Source organism: Pteronotus mesoamericanus, unplaced genomic scaffold (genome assembly GCF_021234165.1).
Source record: "Pteronotus mesoamericanus isolate MK-2021 breed Mesoamerican mustached bat unplaced genomic scaffold, CSHL_Meso_final contig_56, whole genome shotgun sequence".
Classification (NCBI taxonomy): domain Eukaryota; kingdom Metazoa; phylum Chordata; class Mammalia; order Chiroptera; family Mormoopidae; genus Pteronotus; species Pteronotus mesoamericanus.
Genome location: NW_026555201.1, coordinates 221,208 through 242,157, shown reverse-complemented (window position 1 = coordinate 242,157; position 20,950 = coordinate 221,208). Strand labels below are relative to the sequence as shown.

Here is a 20,950-nt window from a genome sequence, read left to right as displayed (position 1 = left end):
CAGGGAGACCCAAGATGAATTTAAACGGGGAACTCCTGGAGACGGATGAAAGGAAGGAACATCTTGGGGCAAGGGTCTTGGGGCCCTTCGGGATTAGGGACTCCAGGGATTGGGAATGGGCAAGGTGATGACCACTGGAAGCTGGGGGCACCTCAGGCGACGGGCGTCCCCTTAGGGTAGGACAGGGAGGTGCCAATTCTCTGGCTGAGTGGTAGGGGGGAAAAAAGAGGCTCTGCGTCGGGTCAAGAGAGGTCTCAGGAGAGAGGGCGACCCCGCCAAGAAGCAACTACTTCTCCAAGGCTCCCGCCGCCGCCTCCGGGGAGGCCGCCAGGTTCGGTCTCGCACCCTGCGCTCCACCGCTGCCGCGCCCGGCCGGCCAGCCGGCAGGGGGCGCTGCACCGGCCGGGGCCTGCCCAGGCGGCGGGAGGCGGCGGCCGCGGCAGCGGGAGGCGGGCGGAGGAGGCGGAGGAGGCGGGAGCTGAGCGGGGCGGGCGGCGGCGGCGGGCCCGAGCCCGAGAAGATGGCGGTGCGGAAGAAGGACGGCGGCCCCAACGTGAAGTACTACGAGGCCGCGGACACAGTGACCCAGTTCGACAACGTGCGGCTCTGGCTCGGCAAGAACTACAAGAAGGTACGCGGGCAGGGCCGCGCGGGGACCGGGGGCGGGACAAAGGGACCGCGGCCCCATAACGCCCCGGGATCCTGCCCGCCCTCCGGCGGCCCGCGGCCCCTGGTGCAGCCCCCAGCGCGCCCTCCGGCCTGCGCCCCTCCCCCAACCTCTTACCGCCACCCCCGCCCCCCACCTCCGGCCTCGGATTCCAGCCTCCGCCCCCACTGCTGCGCCCTCTGCCCCGTGTTTTTTTCCACTGCCCCTGCGGGTCCCTGTGCCAGCAGACCACCTTCCCCTAAGCCGTCGCCTTACGGGCTTTTTCGGGAAAGACTGCCGGGGTTCGATTGCCAGCCCCCCCCGCACCCCCCCGCCGCCCAGCATGCCCGCCACAGTGCCCGCCACAGCTCCCCGCGGAGCCAGGTACCAGCAGAGCTGAGGCCTCCCTGGTGCTTTGCTTTGTGTACGTTCAGAGAGAGATGATGAAGGCAGGAGGGTAAACAGCCGTAGAGCAGGCCCTTGGCTGCTTCTTGAGCCTGAAAAAGGCCCCCACCCTGAGATCACCTGTCTCTACTGCTCGTCCCCCATCTCCAGCCTAGGGGCAGCGAAACCTCGTTGGGAGCCAGGATCTAGGAGGAGTTCTTGGTAGCGACCTCTTCTCAAACCATTCCTCAGCTTCACAATGTAGTCACACTGCCACCTGGCCTTGAATTGCCCTGGATTTGGGGTTTGGAGTCTAGACCACTCTATATCTCTAACCCCCAACTCCGTAACTGTAGGTAATAAGGTAGTGAACAAAGGGTTTCAGAAGACTTACCTGTTTTTCCTACCAAACCTCTTCCTGGTGTTGTCTTTGTCTTTAGGCCTTGTTGAAAGGAACATCTAAACATACGGTTTTTCTGTGGAGATAGTCAGCTTCTCTACTCACTCCCGGCAGAGAGGGGTACTCTTTCTGACTTTTCCTTCACCCTTCCAGCTCTTCCTGCCCAGCTTTGCAGCCAGTCAGAATTGTAATGAGTGGTTTTGGAGAACGCTCCTCTGGTCCTGATTATAATCCTGTTCCTGCTCAGGTCTCTGGGTGTCAGGATCCTGACAAACAGCTGCTGGGCCTGTGGCTTGTCTGTACCTCGTCTCTACCTCAGTGTGATGTTCTGGTTCCCAGACTTCTACCTTTAACCTTTTGGAAGGGAGATCAATCCTAGGGGCTTAGTCTTTGGCTCTGGGGTGATTGGCAGCCTGTGACCTGGTTCAGCTTTCAAGCTCTTAGCTCTTTGTCATTTACCTTTTCCTTTAAGGATCTCTTTACACCTCCCACTGAGAGGAGCACTCTTCTATGTGATTAGGGTTGAGGAAACAGGGGTCAAAAGGTAAAGAGAAAGTTAGCCTCCTGACTCAATTTAAAATTAGGAGAGAAGGCAAGGATGCTAGGTAGCATAATACAGAAATGTTTAAGTATGCCCAGAGTTACTTGTCTCAGCTAAGGTTTCCTCAGAAAAGACAGATGTGGTCTTGCTCTTTTCCACAGGCTGGGTAGTACGTAGCCTGGTCCTTCCTGATCTAGGAGGGCCTGCAAAGGTTATTTGTGCCCCATTGATAGCAGAAGCAGAATGCACAAGCTCCCTCTGTTTGCCCAGGCTTACTCTCTCAGTGTTTGCCCTGCCTCACTTTCTTGCGTCTTTTTAGTAAGCCACATGATAGGGGGAACCTGGGTCTTGCACAGAGTTACCCCAAGAAATACACTGTCGTCTCACTGAGAGCCTCAAAGGTATGGCTTCCATGGCCTGAAATCAATGAACCTTCAGAATTTTACAACCATCAGGGTAGAGATGTCAGGGTGTAGCTGAGGAAGAGTAGGAATCCCCCTTGTCCCCAGCACCCAGCACTGACATCTTGGGCTGGGGGCCACAGAACTGCAACTTCCAGGTAAGGGGTGTAGAGGGCCTTCCTTCTGCCATTTTCTTTATAGAAGCTAGACATGTGGGGGAAGAAGACACAATTTTCTCTGCCCTAGATGTTTCCAGAGCTCCTGGGGAAGAAATAGGGAAGTGGTGAACAATTTATCTGGGGTCTATTTTTATTTATTTATTTTTTTCTTTCTCTGTATTTCCCCAGTATATACAAGCTGAACCGCCCACCAACAAGTCCCTGTCTAGCCTGGTGGTACAGTTACTACAATTTCAGGAAGAAGTTTTTGGCAAACATGTCAGCAATGCACCGCTCACTAAACTGCCGGTGAGTGCAAAAGCAAGGAGGTAAACCCTCTAAACTTGAGAGGAAGCTATTTTGTTTTTTGTAAATTTCATAATTTTTGAGATTTGGGGTAACTTTTTACCATCCCTCTCTCTGGTCAGGGCATTGCTGCCTTGACCTAGTCCTCAGTTTACCATTCCCACTGTCTAAGTAATACTTTGTGCAACAGGTTATTTCAGAGTGTGTGAGCTTGGTGCATGGAACTCTCTCATGGCATAGTTAAAGGGTATGAGATTTGGATTTGCGCATGCTTGTGTTCAAATCCTGGCTCTGCCACTTGGTGTTTCTGTGACTTTGATGAGCAATTGAAACCTTTTGTGTCTTGGTTCCTTCATCTCTAAGTGGGATTAATATACCTACATTGCAGGGTTTCTGTCATCATCAGTGAGGTAACCCAGCAAGTGCTTGGCACAAAGTGGGGCTTTGTGAATGTTGGTTTCTTTTTCTCTCCTCTTCTAGGCCACATGATACAATGGCACAGGGGTTAAAGAATTCCAACTTTGAGAGGGAAATCAGTGAAAGGATTGAATAATAAAAGAATTTAGGATGTACCTCTTACATACTTTTCCCTGTCTCTATTTTGTAGATCAAATGTTTCCTAGATTTCAAAGCAGGAGGTTCCCTGTGCCACATACTTGCAGCTGCCTACAAATTCAAGAGTGATCAGGGATGGTGAGATGCCCTCTCTTTATGCTTCTTACCTTTAGAGGGAATTTCCCCCCCCTCCTCTGATTCCTTGGGGGTCTTTCTGGGGTGGCAGAGCTTAGACATTCTTATGAGTATCTTACTTTGCTAGGTCAGGAGGCCTGACTTGCTAGGTCATAAAAATGGCTGAGAGTCAGAGCCAAAATAGTCTTCAAGAGTGAGTGGGTATGGATGTGTGCATCAGTCTATATTGTAGAGGAAAAGGGATTCGTAGGTTGGCATCTCGAGCTTTGCTTTGTCCTTTGGACTAAATACAAAGTGAGTTGAGATCCGTGAACCCCGGGTTCTAGGCAATTTTGGCAACAGCTGTGAGCAGGGTTGCCCCCTAATTTCCCATGTTAAAAACTCACATACCCTAACCTCATTCCCAGACTTGAGCTATACCACTCACTAGATTGTTGCCTCTTCACAAGGCGGCGTTACGACTTTCAGAATCCATCACGCATGGACCGCAACGTGGAAATGTTCATGACCATTGAGAAGTCCTTGGTTCAGGTACTAGTCAAGAATCTTCCCATCCATCTTCCTTCCCACAATAGGAATCCAAAACACCCCTCCCCCATAATCTCACTCCATCTATTTCCTCTTCTCACAGAATAATTGCCTGTCTCGACCGAACATTTTTCTGTGCCCAGAAATTGAACCCAAACTACTAGGAAAACTAAAGGACATTATTAAGAGACACCAGGTGAGTGGGTGGGTTAGGAGAGGTTTTTATAAACTCCATGACTCTTCCTGATGTTTTCCATTCAATACTTAGCCCTGGGGGGCCCATGTTTTCTACTGCAGAGGTGCCTGTATCTACTTAGAGAATGACCAGACTTGAAGCCTTGAGCTACTCTTTCCTGTCTCCTCCTCTCATTTCCCAGTCTTGACAGGTTTGGATCACTGCTCCTAGACACTATCTTGGCCTGCAGGGAGAAACATCTACTGCCACTGAGCTAGAGATTGCCTGGTTTCAAAGAAATGAAATCTGTGCTCTTTGGAACTCTAGAATAACAAGCAGATAGATGTCATTGCTAGAGAGACACAGTCAACTTTACATTTTCTATCTGTACATTATTTTTGCAGAGGGATCATCTGTAGCAATTTTTAATTCTTTGACTTTTCTCCATTATTAGCAAGAATCCCAGCTATTTCCCTCTGCTACTCAGCTGATGTGTGCTTAATAAAGAGTGCAAACTAATTTTAATACCATTTTAAGCAAAATATGATTAAAAAGGCAGATCTGTGGATAAATCCTACTTTGGTTTATTTATACCCATGAATAATTTAGAGGGGACCATATTTACCTGCTTCTTTTTGTACCATCCAGGGAACAGTCACTGAGGATAAGAACAACGCTTCCCATGTTGTGTATCCTGTCCCAGGGAACCTGGAAGAAGGTGAGACCTGGCTTTTCCTGGCCACCGCAGTGAATGGCTTGGACTAGGAGGTGGAGGACTGCTGAGATCCCATGTGGGCTTCTCTCCCCTTTCAACCCTGAATCCTCCTATCATCTTACATTCCTATTTCCAGGTCCTCTGCTGCAACAGGAGTTGTATACAGTTACTTTTTTGGTACCCTATTAGCTTATACCTCTCCCTGCTCTGTCTCTATCCCCAGAGGAATGGGTACGACCAGTCATGAAGAGGGATAAGCAGGTTCTTCTGCACTGGGGCTATTATCCTGACAGGTGAGGATGGGCTCCTGGGATCAGACTGAGAAGTGCTAGGCCGCCTAGCAAAGCAACAAGGAGTGATTTGGGGGAGACATTTTGAGGGGGTTTATTGTATTTTTTTACTTTATTATCTTCTGGGGTTGTTTTTAGGTTTGTTAATTTGTTCTCCTTCCTCCTATTATGCGAATCCTCTGTCTTGTGGGAGATTTGTACTTAATTGGATAAGGTTAGGCCAAAAGGATTGAGGCTTTATGCGTGAAATGGTTATCCCAGTATAATTTTGTATGAATAACTATTAGAAACAGTCTAAATGTCTAATGGCGGGAAAATACTTCAGCCAATCTGTATGTTTACTCAGTGGGCTATTATGCAGTCTTTAGACTTATAGAAATAACATGGATAATTTATAGATGAATACTAACTGCAAAAAGTAGGATATAAAATAACTCCAGTATCACTGCAACTATTTAAAAACAAAATCATACAGGAAAAAATAACTAAAAAACCCATATACTGAACATTACAAGTAGTTGTGTTAGCATGCTTCTTTTTTACTTTTGAAATACTTTGTAATTGTTTTTATTACTTTATAATGGAAAGAGTCCCAGAGGTAACTAGAAAACAGTTATACTGAGAAAGTAACCCAACAACCTGATACTTCTTGTACATGAAAAAGGCAAAAAGTTTGCACTTTTCCTTTTCCACAACTCTGTCTCATTGATTCTGCTTCATGCTGAATTTCCCATGGCAGTTACGACACATGGATCCCAGCCAGTGAAATTGAAGCTTCTGTGGAAGATGCTCCAACTCCAGAGAAACCTAGGAAGGTGAGCTTTTCTTGTCCCCGCCCCCGAGAAGAATGCCAGCACCAGTCTTGGAAGTGAAGCAGCGGCGTCTGTGCCCTGGGCTTTTCTGTTCAGGGCCCCAGATGAGCTGCGGCCCCTAGGGCTCTCGGCAGCAAGCCCTCCTTTGCACTATAGGTTCACGCAAAGTGGATCCTGGACACAGACACCTTCAATGAATGGATGAATGAGGAAGACTACGAAGTCAATGATGACAAAACCCCTGTCTCTCGCCGAAAGAAGATTTCAGCCAAGACATTGACAGATGAGGTGAAAATTCCTCTTCTTTCTTTCCTGAGCCCTTAGCATAAGTTTTGGAACAAGTCTTCACTGGAGATTATTGGCTGACATGTCTCCCACTTCTCCAACCTGCAGGTGAACAGCCCAGATTCAGATCGACGGGACAAAAAGGGGGGGAACTATAAGAAGAGGAAGCGTTCCCCCTCTCCTTCACCAACCCCCGAAGCTAAGAAGAAAAATGCTAAAAAAGGGTATGTTGGCCCCTAACCTGCCCCCAGCTTCACCGTTCTCTCCACACTATGCTGAAGCAAAGACAAATCCCTCCCCATAACCACCTAACCCTGTCCTACTGGTCTTCTGGGGGCGGAAATGAGAAGGGCTTCTTTAGCCACCCAGTTTTTCTAGCCCCAGCCACTAGTAAACCCAAAGAGAGCTTTATCTCCAAATGAAAGCCTTGGCCACTTCCCGTTATTCTGAGGTGATGGGTTAATGTTTTTGCTTAGCTCTGTCCTGGGGATTCTCTCTTGCTTCCCGTCCCTTAACTTCAACTTCGAGGGACTCCTCGTCCAAGGATGACTGGATTCTCTTTCACTCTCCTTTCTTCCCAGTCCCTCAACACCTTACACCAAGTCCAAACGTGGCCACAGAGAAGAAGAGCAAGAAGACCTAACAAAGGACATGGATGAGCCCTCACCAGTCCCCAACGTAGAAGAGGTGACATTGCCCAAAACAGGTATGGGCCAGGCCTAGCTCCTGGGCCGGCCCAACTGCCCCTACTCTGCCCCTGAATGGGCTGATTTCCTATGCCCAGCTCCAGGTCTGGATGATCTTTCCATCCCAATGGACAGTCCTCTAACTTCACGTCTGTAACTGACTTATGGACTGTGCTTTGTGCCTGACAGTAGTTGTCTCCATACTCTTTGATTTTGCACCCCCAGCAGTAAAATATATTTGAGCAGAAATTACACACGTGAACTGTTAACATCACTATTTTATGAACATTGTAAAACACAATCAAACATCTAAAAATGGCAAAATGTAAAGGATAAGACTGAAAAACAAATAGAAAGAGAAGTTCTGATATTCTCTGCCTATATGCTAGCAGACCATCTTGTGCGTCTTATGTGAGAAGCCTACTGTGGAGACCACTACTCTTGAGTACTGGTTACGACCTGTGTTCTGTAGGCTAGCCCCAAATAGAGTGCAGCATATTCAGGAGTGGGGTAGACGGCCACTGAGAGAGAGGAGCCCTGGCGCCCACCCCCTAATCAATCAGAGCAGCTCTCTTCTCTCTAATTTCTCCTGAGCTTTTGTGTATGAATTCAGTTGAGGAAAGTGTCCTCTGCTTTCAAAAGTGTTTGCGATCTAACCACTCCTCTACAGAGAGATTTGGTCAGGCTCTGTCTCGGTTCATGAAGAACTTAGAGACACATAGATGCATATAAGAGCCTATGAAAGACAGGAATGATATATGAATGTCCCTAGAGTAGAAGGTGCTTCTCTACAGGAAAAAAATTAAATGAATTTTTGGTTGGAGGAGAGGGGAACATGGCAAGTGAATTTCAAACGCTGGAACGATTGTGACTGGAGGAAGTTACTACATTTTATGATCAAATGGAGAAAGTTTTCGGAGAAAGTGAGATCTCGAGAACTTAAGAGCAGAGAGGTAAGGGCCTGATTTAAGCAGACCCAGTTTGATAAAATGACTCTCTCCTGGCAGTCAACACTAAGAAGGACTCGGAGTCAGCCCCAGTTAAAGGAGGCACCATGACTGACTTGGGTAAGGCGGGGAGCCTTGGGGCAAGGCAGTCAGAGCCCAAAAGAGGGGAGGTCAGCCGCCCCCTTCCCCCAGCTTGCCGGGGCTTTTCAGAGAGTAGGACTCTTCTCAGCGCCTCGGGAGGCTTCAGCTTTCTATTTTTGTGTCTCTCTCTTTCAGATGAACAGGAGGATGAAAGCATGGAGACCACGGGCAAGGTGGAGCCAGTTTAGAGAGGCCCTATCTCTCTATGTGATTCTGATTTGTGATTATAAAGTTCCTTCTGCCCAGAACTTTCCCTGCCCAGACTTTTTTCACCCTAAGCTAAATCTACCTATTGAGCAAAACTGATCCTTTTCAAGATCTGGGGCCCGTAACTGTTCATTCCCACACCCATCTTTAGTGCCCATATTCCTGGGGCATAGGAGAAGCAGGGGGTTGCTAGGGACAAAACGAGAATGCTGAGTGTCCAGCAGCCTCCATACTTGTAGGATGAAGATGAGAATAGTACGGGGAACAAGGGGGAGCAGGCCAAGAACCCGGACCTGCATGAGGACAATGTGACTGAGCAGACCCACCACATCATCATTCCCAGCTATGCAGCCTGGTTTGATTATAACAGGTATTGTTGCTCCAACTTCTCACTAAATACTTACCTCCCTGCCTTCTACGGTCAATGTGTTTTTCCTCTTCCTGCCTCTGAATATGTTTTTTCTTCCTCAGCCAGATAGACTTGTGTTCGCTTTCGTTTTAGGGGTGCCCTGGCAGGAAGTTCTCCCCAAGTGTCTTAATTCCTTCCTGCTGTCTCCAAACTGTTTTCCTGCCTCACCTTCTAGTTTTACCTCTCTTTGGGGTTCCCATCTCTCCAGTAGTGCCTTCTGAATTCACTCTGGCTTCTGTTGCAGTGTTCATGCCATTGAGCGGAGGGCTCTCCCTGAGTTCTTCAACGGCAAGAACAAGTCCAAGACTCCAGAAATGTAAGAACATCTCAGCTCATGAGTCTCTTTCTCCCCCTGTCCCCATTCACTCTTCCTGGTCCAGCAAGATCCAGTTTGGCAAACATTTCTTGAGCTCCTTCCATGAGCCAGGCGCTTGTGCAAAGCTTAGCAAGATGTAATCTCTGCCCCTAGGCAGCCGCATGCTCTCTAGGATTTTCCCAGAGCATATAAACATGCTCCTCTGTGTAAAAAAGTACCTGCTCCAGCTCCTCCATTTCTTTTAGCAGGGTACAGAGGCTTTCAATGCATAATTACTGATGTTATCCAAAATGCAAATATCCTTAGCAAAAGCAATAGCTTTTACTAAAATGTAAGTGACTTATCAGACTGTTCACTGAAAAGTTTTAATAGAAAGAGACGAGGAAAATCTCCTAAGACCCAAGTCTGAATACAAGGATGGAGAGGGCTCTCTGGAGAGAAGTGTTAGGTACAGTGAAAACTTGGGGCTCAGAAGTCTTCACCTCCATCGGGCTGTTTCCTCAGGCCAAAGCCGCTTGGCTTTGGAGGAGACTCAGTGATCTTTTCTAGTTAGGGATGCTCCAGGATCGACATCATGATGGAAGGTGAGACAGTGCTGAGCCCAGGTTCCCTGAGAACCCAGTGAGCTTGCTTCCCAGCTGTTCCTCAGCTTCCCCTCCCTGGGGCCATCTTCCCTTCCTACGATGTCCCTTTTCCTGTAGTTTGGTACTCCTTTTCTCTCCTCCTTCTCCTCCTGGGGAAAGCAGCGCATGAAGAAGCCTTGCTCTTGCCAGGGGAAAAAGGAAGTGAACAGGTGACATGAGTTCAACATGATTTGCAGGCAGGGTTGGAACTAGAACTGTTCCACACTTTGCACTCTTTTTTTCTTTAATAGTTATGTTTTATTTTTTTCATCAAGAGATAAGCCAAATTCACCAGGAAGAGAGAATTACAGATTTTTTTAATCCTCATCTGAAGACATGCTTATTGATTTGAGAGAGAACATCAATGTGAGCGAGAAATATTGATCAATTGCCTATTTATGTGTCCCAACCAGGGACTGAACCTGCAACCTTTTGGTTTATAGAACAATACCCCAGCCAGTTGAGATATACCGGCCAAGGCGGAATCATTATCATTATTATTATTTTAGATTTTATTTATTTACTTATTAGACATAAGGGATGGGAGGGAGAAAGAAAGGGAGAGAAACACCGAAATGTGGTTGCCTCTCACACGCCCACTACTGGGGACCTGGCCCCCATGTGCCCTGCCTGGGAATCAAACTGGCAGCCCTTTGGTTCATAGGCTGAGCCACACCAGCCAGAGCAGAATCATATTTTTCAGGATCTGGAAGATAGCTCATAAGTTGTACTAACCACATTAAAAACTAAAAAAATCAAGATGATGTGACTGGCAAAGCAAGGGCACAGAGGTATTTTTCTGGTGGCATTTGGTGGATTTGAAATCATGTTTCCTAACATTGCACTCTTGGTATAAAATAGTAAATGATAATAGTTGCCTGCATTCACTGAGAGCTTACTCTCTCCCAGGCACTATCCTAAGTGTCCTACATGCATTGACTAATTTTAATTTTCCACATCGTCTTTACAGGAAAGTCCCATTATTATCTTCAGTTTACTGATTAGAAAACTGAGATATAGAGTGGTTAAGTTACTTGCTTAAGGTCACTCAGCCAGTAAGTGGGAAAACCAAGATCTGAATCCTTTAGTCTGGGACATGGTCTCAAACTTTATACGGTACCACACAACAGCCACCATTTTTTGATTTTCTACAATGTGCCTGGTATTGTGCTAGATCTTCACAGATCTTTCTAATCTCCACAGACACTCCATTTTATAGATGAGGAAACTGAGAGGCCAAAATTTAAGTAACTTGGCCTGAGGCCATGCTGGTATAACTGGGATTTGAACTTAGATCTTTCCATGTTCAAAACATATTCTTTGTTCTGGTTGGTGTGGCTCAGGTAGAGTGTCATCCTGTAACCAAAGGGTTGTGGATTTGATTTCTGGCCAGGGCACATATCTGGGTTGCAGGTTCAATCCTTGGTCTGGGCATGTTCAGTCCCTGGTCCAGGCACATACTGGAGGCAACCGGTCAGTGCTTCTCTATCATATCGATGTTTCTCCCTCTCCCTTCCTCACTTCCTCCCTTTCTAAAAGCAATGAAAAAATGTCCTCAGGTGAGGATAAAAAAACAAACAAACATATTCTTTGTACCATGTCATTCTGACTAGCTGGATACATGGATATGGACATCCTTTTAATATCTGCATTTGGAAATAAAGGCTCCTTTTTTTACCTTTTGATTTTTTATTTAAAAGTTGGATGAGTCATCCCAAAATACAGCTGAGGACATAATCCACTTAACTAAAAACCCCGTCAAGGAGAGTGTCAGCAGTGTATGAACCCCGGGCATCTAGCACGCAGTAAACCCACATTGTTCATTCAGTCAAATGGCCGACTTTTCTCTGTCACCCAGGAGGGGTCATGAGCTCCTTTATTATGTTTCCTATGCATCAGTCCTCAATAGACATTTATTTTTCTACCTCATTGTTCACCTCTCCTTCTAAGCTACCTGGCCTATCGAAACTTCATGATTGACACCTACCGTCTGAACCCTCAGGAGTATCTCACCTCCACCGCCTGCCGCAGGAACCTGGCGGGTGACGTCTGTGCCATCATGAGGTGGGTTTGCAGCTGAGAGGAAAGGGATGTGTCAGGATGTCAGCCCACAGATCCCTCTTGGCAGAAATAGGGAAGCCAGTAAGGAACATAGGGGAACGAGCAGGAAAAAAACACCTCTAGGGAAAGGTGAAGTTCAGGTTCAGGGTATATGTGACTTGAGGAAATGGCAGTGGCACTCTCTGAAATGTGGAAGAAAGGAGAAAGAGCACGTTTATGGTTGAAGGAATCTGGTTCGATTTTACTGGCTGTCCAGGAAGGGATGTGTTCGGAGGAGATGGGATTTCCCAGGGAGTAGAATGAGCAGAGAAAAGGGGGTTGGAGAGACGGAGCTTTAGGCGCCCACTTCTGCCCTCAGCTCTCCTCTGCGTGCTCCCTTCTGGTTGTCCTGTGACCCTGTCTCTCTCTTTCCTCACAGGGTCCATGCCTTCCTAGAACAGTGGGGTCTTATTAACTACCAGGTGGATGCTGAGAGTCGACCAACCCCCATGGGGCCTCCACCCACTTCTCACTTCCACGTCTTGGCGGACACGCCCTCAGGGCTAGTGCCTCTGCAGCCCAAGACCCCACAGGTAGGGTGAGGGGCTGTGGGGACAGGGTGGGGGAGGGTAAAATTGGGCTTCTTTGGGCTTTTCTTTTTCTGGTTTTTTAGGGTGTGGTTCAGAAGTGTTTTGAGGCTTCTTCCTTTTCCATAGGATGCAAAGGGTGACAGGAATCAGCCCCAGGTGTTTAGCAACCTCTCTCAGTCTCTGCACCTCAGACTGCGAGGACTTGCTGAGGCAGAAGAGATATTCCTTATCCTCCAGGAGCAGACAGACTAATGTAGGGGATGGAACAGATAGAGAAAAATGGCTTAAAATTCAGTTGCATGAAATTTTTTAACTTTGTCACGTTTCCAACATTTTTTCATTTTATCCTCATAATTATTATCACTTCCATTTTTCACTTCCATTTCATAAATTACAACAATTAAGAGGAGAAAGGTTATGTGGCTTGCCCAAGGTCATTGAGTACTAAATCTAGGATTAGGACCTAATTGTCCAGCTCCTAAGAGAATCTATAAAGATATATGTGAATACAAATGGCAATCATGCCAATTACAGACCTAATTAATCACTAAGGGAACATGGAACAGTGGCATGAGCGCCCCCAGAGCTTGTGGGCTGCCCAGCATTTGGTCTTGAGGCCTCTAGGGCCTTGGCCTGGTGTTCCCTGCCCAGCCTCCATGACGTCAAGCTCTGTCCCCCAGGGCCGCCAGGTTGATGCTGATACCAAGGCTGGGCGCAAGGGCAAAGAGCTGGATGACCTGGTGCCAGAGACCGCTAAGGGCAAGCCAGAGCTGGTAGGTGGGGTGTAGACCCTGCTGGGCTTCTTATTTGCCCCTTTACTGGGGGAACCCCTGCCCGGGAAGAAGAGACATGAGAACAGAGGAGCTACAGCAGTGAGGGAGGAAGTCTCGCCCAGGGGTGTCAAGGTTTTGGGAAGGAAGCTCCTTCTGTCTCTTCTGTCTGTCTGTCTGTCTCTCTCCCTCTCTGTCTCTCTCTGTCTCTCTCTGTCTCTCTCTCTCTCTCTCTCTCTCTCTCACTCACTCTTCCCCTGGCTCCTGGTGGTCATTCTTACTCACCTCTTTCTTTCCCTCAACAAATAGCAGACCTCTGCTTCCCAACAAATGCTCAACTTCCCTGACAAAGGAAAAGAGAAACCAGCAGACATGCAGAACTTTGGGCTACGCACAGACATGTACACAAAGAAGAACGTTCCCTCCAAGGTACAGAGGTGTGGGGTGACTCGGGGCCTGAGCGCCTTCACTGCTCAGACGTCACAGGCTCCTCTGACCTGCCTGTGTTTCCCCTGCAGAGCAAAGCTGCGGCCAGTGCCACTCGAGAGTGGACAGAACAGGAGACTTTGCTACTTCTGGAGGTAATTGGGGCAAAGAAAAGGAGGTCTACAAAAACAGAAGTGGCCAGGGTGCCAGGCGCACTCGTGCGTGGGGCGATCTTGCCCTCAGTCCCTCCTTCCTGATGCCTGTTGTCTGCCTCAGGGAACAGCTCCAGGCCAGAGATCTGGGCCATTTCCTTAACTCCATGTCCTTTCTTAGAGCTGCTTGGAAGGTCCCCTTAGATGCCGCAGAGCTTTGAAGCCAGCTACCCTTAGTTAATTCGGGAGTTGACTTCAAGGAAATGGCCAAGTAAGCCAAGTTGTGTCTCCACCACCACCACCAGGCACTGGAAATGTACAAAGACGACTGGAACAAAGTGTCAGAGCATGTGGGGAGCCGCACGCAGGACGAGTGCATCTTGCATTTTCTTCGTCTTCCCATCGAAGACCCATACCTGGAAGACTCAGAAGCCTCTCTGGGCCCCCTGGCCTACCAGCCCATCCCCTTCAGCCAATCAGGCAACCCTGTTATGAGCACTGTTGCCTTCCTGGCCTCCGTTGTCGATCCTCGAGTCGCTTCTGCTGCTGCAAAGTCGGCTCTAGGTAACATGCAGGGGTCCTGGCCTTCTTAGTTTGCATTTGAAGGACTGATTACCCAGACCTTGAGACCCCCTCCAGCTGCCCTGCTGGCCTTGTCTTCTGCCGGCTTCAGCTCAGGCACCTGGCTAGCTGCGTGCTAGTCTGGATGAAGAGATGGGCTTTCCCTGGGGTAGCCGGAACTGCCCACCTGCCTCCACTCCCAGCCTCATCCTCTCTGGATCTTGCAGAGGAGTTCTCCAAAATGAAGGAAGAGGTACCCACAGCCTTGGTGGAAGCCCATGTTCGGAAAGTGGAGGAAGCAGCCAAAGTGACCGGCAAGGCAGACCCAGCCTTCGGTCTGGAAAGTAGTGGTATTGCCGGAACCACCTCTGATGAGCCTGAACGGATTGGTAAGGCTGGCAAGTTCCCAGATTCCTTCCCTTCCACCCAGAGCCTGAGCCGCCTGGTTTCCCTCTGCCATCGCTGCCTCGGTTGGCCGCAGCATAAGATGAATACAAGATTGGTGGGATTTTTATTTTCCCCAGGATTTTACCTTAGGGACTATGGCTCCCTGTTGGTCCTCTCACTAAGATCTTTGGCTAGGAAAGGGGGCTATGGGAAAAGTGTGACAGAGGCAGACTCTGTATCAGCCATTTCCCGTTTCCTCTTCCCATGGGCCCAGAGGAGAGCGGGACCGACGAGGCACGGGCGGAGGGCCAGGCCACAGAGGAGAAGAAGGAGCCCAAGGTACAGCAGGTTCCACCTGGGCCAGGAGGGTGGAGGGGTAGGCATGGCACTGTGGTGATGGGGAGCTGGCTAGTCCAGCTCAGGCCAGCAAGGGCTGGGCTGCTCCTGGAGCCAGACTGCCTCCCAAGTAAGAGGTGTAAATTTATTTCCCAGTCCGGACCCTCTGTGGGAGAACCAGTCACCCACATATCCTCTAGTCTTCTCTCTCTGGGACTGCAGGAACCCCGAGAAGGAGTTGGGGCTGTAGAGGAAGAAGCAAAGGAGAAGACTAGTGAGGCCCCCAAAAAGGATGAAGAGAAAGGAAAGGAAGGTGACAGCGAGAAGGAGTCAGAGAAGAGCGATGGGGACCCCATAGGTGAGCCTCCCAGCATGGTGGTTGAAGTCCAGGAGAGAGAAGGGAGGCTGTAGGACTAACAACCCTGTTCCTGGCCCAGTTGACCCTGAGAAGGAGAAGGAACCAAAGGAGGGGCAGGAGGAAGTGCTGAAGGAAGTGGTGGAGTCGGAGGGGGAAAGGAAGACCAAGGTGGAGAGGGACATCGGTGAGGGCAATCTCTCCACTGCTGCCGCCGCTGCGCTGGCTGCTGCTGCCGTGAAGGCCAAGGTGAGGGCCAGAGACCTGGAAGCCCGCAAGAAGGAAATGCCCCCTTCTCTGATCTCACTTTACCTGGAGGAAATCCTTCCTTGCTCATCCCTTAAATAATGCTGGCCATTCCATTTTTCTTTTGATTCTAAGAGGGAGAGTTGGTCATCGCAGCTCTAAGCTTTTACCACCCTCTGATTATTTGACCTCTGATTCTTTAGCCTACTTCACTTTTCTTCATGTCCTTTTACAAATATCAAGTGTAAGTTACTCTCTGGGTTACACCCACAGCAAGTTCTTTCTTAAAACCTGCCAGCCTCCGCCCTGCCTTTCTGTGCCTTGGAACGTCTTCCTGTCTTCCCACTGATGTGCCTTCCACCCCTCCATCCCTAGCACTTGGCTGCTGTTGAGGAGAGGAAGATCAAATCTCTGGTGGCCCTGCTCGTAGAGACTCAGATGAAAAAGTTGGAGATCAAACTTCGGCACTTTGAGGAGCTGGAGACGATCATGGATCGAGAGCGAGAAGCAGTGAGTAATGTCCCTGAGGTCAGCAGAGCTCAGGGAGCTTTGCCTTGATGCCAAGCTGTGCCTTGGTTGAGGATAGGGCGGCGGGGAGCAGCAAGCAGCAGGGCAGAAAGCCTGAGAAGGACAGGTTTTCACAGCAGAGTGGACCAGGCCGAGCCAGGGCAGGAGGGGCCCGCCCCAGGCAGTGAAGGACAAGTGGCCCACAGGTGAAGCCTGGAGACTGAGGTCCCACAGAATGTCAGCTCCTCCATGGGACAGGGATCCTAGTTCAGTTTTGATTGCTGCTTCTCCAGGTCCTTGAACAGTGCTTGGCCCGTAGTATACTCTCAATAAGTATTTGTTGAGTGAGTGAGCAGATTTAAGGTGCAATGAGAGAGGGTAGAGGCTTCAGATCCAGGAGTTGAACTTGGAAAGGGGATGGGCACTTTGTCTTTGAAAAGTTGTAAAAAGAAATAGAAGACAGGGCCCCTGCCCTCAGAGAATTTATGGTTTAAATAGAATATAGAGACATCAAAAAACAGTTAATGCTTAAAGTATCTGACAAATTGAAATTAAGAGACTTCACCTCAAGTATATAAATCCTGAGGAAATAATAGAATAAAGGCCAAAAGCTCTGAGGTTAGAGAGTTGTTCTGGGATGGCTCCCTAAGAATGGCGAAGAATTTTTAGCCAATTTTTAAAGAAGAAAATAATAGGAACTGACAAGAGGGCTGGAAGTGTTTTCCAAATTAATGACAAGTACAAAGCTTTGGTGCTGAAATGAGCGAGGGCTGCCCCCAGATTAACTCCATTGCAACCAGAGGCCACGTGGGCAACCAGAAGATAGGAAGGCAGGGGGAGGGCGCCCGAGCACATAATTTAGATTTGAGGTGGGGAAGCATCAGAAGGAGAGGCTGGGTTTGCCTGAAGACAAAGCAAGGGGCAAGGTGTTTGCCTTTGGATCTTCTGAACACCGATAACAGTCTCACTTGGCACCGGCAGCTGGAGTATCAGAGGCAGCAGCTCCTGGCCGACAGGCAAGCCTTCCACATGGAGCAGCTGAAGTATGCGGAGATGAGGGCTCGGCAGCAGCACTTCCAGCAAATGCACCAACAGCAGCAGCAGCCACCACCAGCCCTGCCCCCCGGCTCCCAGCCTATCCCACCTACGGGTGCTGCTGGGCCACCCACGGTCCATGGCCTGGCTATGGCTCCGGCCTCTGTGGCCCCTGCTCCTCCTGGCGGTGGGGCCCCTCCTGGAAGCTTGGGCCCCTCTGAACAGATCGGGCAGGCAGGGTCAACTGCAGGGCCACAGCAGCAACAACCAGCCGGAGCCCCCCAGCCTGGGGCAGTCCCACCAGGGGTACCACCCCCTGGACCCCATGGTAAGTGATGGCTTCTTGAACTCTTGCTGACTAGAAGGATCCAGGTGAACGGTCCAGGTCCCCTTGGCGAGAATATCTGAGAACTGGAGATAGAATTGGCCTTAGTTTGAACTGATGGGCGCAGCTCTTATATATTCCTAAGCCAGCAGGGCTCTCTCCCCAAACCCAGATCTCTGGAATTTTGCTCCAAGGATTTACCACTAATTCTAATGTCCGGAAAAGGGAAAGTGGTGCCTAGGGGTGGCTAGATTATCCTCCCTATAAACATGAGTTGACATGGCCGGTTCCTTAATAGCACATGCCATCTGTGTTCACACAATCCAAGTGTCCTGGAAAATTTTTTACAACTTGCATCTGGAGCCAAACAAGGTCCGTTGTAGTTGGTGAATGCTGCTTATATTTTAAAAACCACAGGTTCTCCCTCAGCTCTTGCAATGTTGTTAAAGCAACAGATAGTTCTGTACATGGTTTCCCCATCAGAATTCCTCTTTCCCAGTGTTTCCTATGAAGCGATTTTTAGATCTAGGGGCTTAATAGCTTTACAGCTCTATTTTAAATATTAGGATTGACTGATTCCTCAGAAGGGTGAATGAATAATGTAACTTGGGCGACAATTTTAGAGCAGAATTGGAAGAATGTTCCCACTAAATGTAAAGCAATAGTAGCATCATTAACTTCTGAGAGAGTCAGTGAAAGGAAGTATTAGAGTCATTTAGTGAGATTCAGGGTGCAGAGAAGTCTGCTTTGGGTGTACGTAGGAAATGAATACCAAAGATTTTGCACAGAAAATTAATTAATAAAAAGAGTTGACAAGTGAGATTTCGACCTCTAACCTTCCTATCTCTTTATTCCCAGGCCCCTCACCGTTCCCCAACCAACAAACTCCTCCCTCAATGATGCCAGGGGCAGTGCCAGGCAGCGGGCACCCAGGCGTGGCGGGTAATGCTCCTTTGGGTTTGCCTTTTGGCATGCCGCCTCCTCCTCCTCCTGCTCCATCCATCATCCCATTTGGTAGTCTAGCCGACTCCATCAGTATTAACCTTCCCCCTCCTCCTAACCTGCATGGGCATCACCACCATCTCCCGTTCGCCCCGGGCACTCTCCCCCCACCTAACTTGCCTGTGTCCATGGCGAACCCTCTACATCCTAACCTGCCGGCGACCACCACCATGCCATCTTCCTTGCCTCTCGGGCCGGGGCTCGGATCCGCCGCAGCCCAGAGCCCTGCCATTGTGGCAGCTGTTCAGGGCAACCTCCTGCCCAGTGCCAGCCCACTGCCAGGTGAGAAGGGTCCTGGAGGGGAGAAGGGTGAGGGAGAGGGGTCCACATGGAGGGATGGAGGGCAGCAGGGGAAGGGCTCAGGTGCTTTTGGAGCGCTCTGATAAAATTAGAATACGAAAGGAAGGGCCTCTCTGGCTGTCCGCCACCATTCCCCAGCCTGGCAGCTGCCACCCCTGGGATGACGTTGGGGCCTTTCACTGTGGGTCATGGAGGAGTCCTGTGGCACAGAGCATCTCAGTTGTAAACTTGAAAAACAGCTACCTGATTGCATGATGATTGGCATCCCCTTTGCTTGTCCCCGTCACGCTCCAGTGCCCCATTCAGAAAGTTTCCTTGGGGGCAGGAGGATGATTTGGGGTCTGTCAGTTTCCCAATGTGAGGTGGGAGAGGGTGTTGGGAACAGGAAGCTGTACATTGTGGGTACCTCACTCATCTACCCACCCATCGCATGCCAGTCCGGTTCTGTTCGTCCGCGGTGGCCTGGGTCCGGAGGCCTCTCTCCTCGCTCTCGCTGATTCATCTTCCCTTTCTCCACAGACCCAGGCACCCCCCTGCCTCCAGACCCCACAGCCCCGAGCCCAGGCACGGTCACCCCTGTGCCACCTCCACAGTGAGGAGCCAGCCAGACATCTCTCTCCCTCACCCCCCCATGGAGATCAAGGTTCCAGGAACAGCCCTCCCCCCACCACTGGGACCCTTCCCCCGCCTGGAGAGTTCATCACTACGTAAGGAAAGCTCTTCCTGTCCCCTCCACAGCCCCTACCATGCCTGTCAGGGGCATGCATTTTTATATCGGATTATTCAAGAACTTCTGTTTAAAAGATCTTTCTAATATGTAGGAGAAAGGATAGGATTGAGGATGCTGCCCTCAAAGGAAGGGCTGGGGGAAGGTGTTTATACAAGTTCTAATTAACCACTTCTAAGGGTATACCCCCTCAAAACTACTGCATTTTTTATGGATGAAAAAACATTAAGCCCTTTTAAAGGAGATAGATTTTTTTGTTTTAAGTACATTGGAGCTCCCTCCACCCACTTAAAAAAAATCGAGCTTTTCCATGTTTTTGGAGGAGGGAGGCGACAGTTTTAGGAAAGGGGAATTAATGTTCTGGAGAGAGCTCTGGGGATAGAATAGGGTGCAGAACCTGTCCCCTCCAGCCCCTCGTTAGTGACTTAAGTCAACTCAGAACCCCCTCGGTCACCCCACGCCCGGTTTATTCCTACTAATCTGCTGCTTCCTCAGTGTCGGTGTTCTTAGGCCACCCCAGCTCAGCCAATGACCCCTTTCCCTCTCAATGTCAGTTTTGTGTTTTTAAGTCACCGACTTAGTTGATGTCAGTGTACGTGTATTTGGTGGGGAAACATTTTCTTGGGGGATTCCTTTGGTAGGTAATAGAGGACAGGGCACTCGGGGCTCTTCTTCCTCCCTGGGCTCTATCAGGGGGCCCCTAGAAGACATAGAGAGGGCAGCTAGAAGAGGATGGAAAGTTTTAAAAACCTGAAATTTTAAAAAAGCACTTAAGCACCTCCTTCTTATGACTCAGTGGATCATCCCCATAACCTCTTCCCTACTCCACCATGACCGTCAGAACCTTGACTGGTAGCTAGGGGTTCCTTGGGATTTGGAGACGGTGGGGATGGGGGCGCCCGACCTAGGGTAGTACTGATCCCCCGCTTGCAGCTCAGCTCAGCTCCCCAGATCCCAGTGCCTCACATACCAGCTCTCCCCTCTTCATCCTTGATGTGAAGGCAAATGTGATTCCAGGCTCTCCATCAATTCCCGGTCCCTCCCGCCAGGCCTTCGTTCCTCACGTCCCCGTGTTTCTTTTCCTCTGCGTCTTGGCACCTTCCTTCTGTTCAAAAGTTTTCTGTAAATTTTCTCTTTTTTCTTTCCTTTTCTTTTTTATAAATTAATTTGCTTTCAGTTTTAGCTTGTGGGTGCCTCCTGTGTTCTCTGACCTGTGGCTGTGAGGTAGGGGGTTCGGGCTGGGGGGCATCATTCCTGGAGTTCTTCCCTGGGACACGCACTTGGGCCAGAGAGCCACTCCGGCCAGACACGGGGCGCCTGTCCCTCGGGCTGAGACTAATGGGCAGCACAGCTGTCGGGCCTCCGCACGGGTGCAGGAGCTGAGCAGAGGCTCTTACCTGCCCTATAAACAGCTGTCAAAGGCCTGAAAGGACATCCTCACAATCTGGAGATTTTGTGTATTTATCCTTTCAGAAGTAGTGGCTTCATTTCTTCCCTTATTAGGCGGGGAGAAGGCAAGTACCTCACCTCC

General features: G+C 49.4%; 1 protein-coding gene across 8 annotated transcripts; it reads left to right on the top strand.

Moving 5' to 3' along the window:
* Positions 1 to 475: 475 nt before the first annotated feature.
* Positions 476 to 20,595, top strand: SMARCC2 (SWI/SNF related, matrix associated, actin dependent regulator of chromatin subfamily c member 2). Of its 8 annotated transcripts, none has more exons than XM_054579885.1 (30): positions 476 to 631; positions 2,720 to 2,839; positions 3,444 to 3,529; positions 3,976 to 4,057; positions 4,158 to 4,250; positions 4,878 to 4,947; positions 5,168 to 5,237; positions 5,974 to 6,049; positions 6,203 to 6,334; positions 6,440 to 6,555; positions 6,913 to 7,037; positions 8,025 to 8,084; positions 8,241 to 8,278; positions 8,552 to 8,682; positions 8,966 to 9,037; positions 11,611 to 11,724; positions 12,140 to 12,293; positions 12,971 to 13,063; positions 13,373 to 13,489; positions 13,579 to 13,641; positions 13,944 to 14,202; positions 14,427 to 14,588; positions 14,861 to 14,925; positions 15,145 to 15,280; positions 15,360 to 15,526; positions 15,899 to 16,033; positions 17,012 to 17,393; positions 18,249 to 18,332; positions 18,609 to 18,674; positions 19,212 to 20,595. In XM_054579885.1, exons 1-30 carry the CDS (start codon positions 521 to 523, stop codon positions 19,286 to 19,288), a joined length of 3,456 nt encoding a protein of 1,151 aa, XP_054435860.1. In that variant the 5' UTR covers positions 476 to 520; the 3' UTR covers positions 19,289 to 20,595. The 8 variants fall into 8 exon arrangements, with proteins under 8 accessions (XP_054435860.1, XP_054435859.1, XP_054435855.1 ...); XM_054579884.1 differs by having other exon boundaries at positions 13,370 to 13,489; XM_054579880.1 differs by having other exon boundaries at positions 18,249 to 18,674.
* The last annotated feature ends 355 nt before the right edge of the window (positions 20,596 to 20,950 follow it).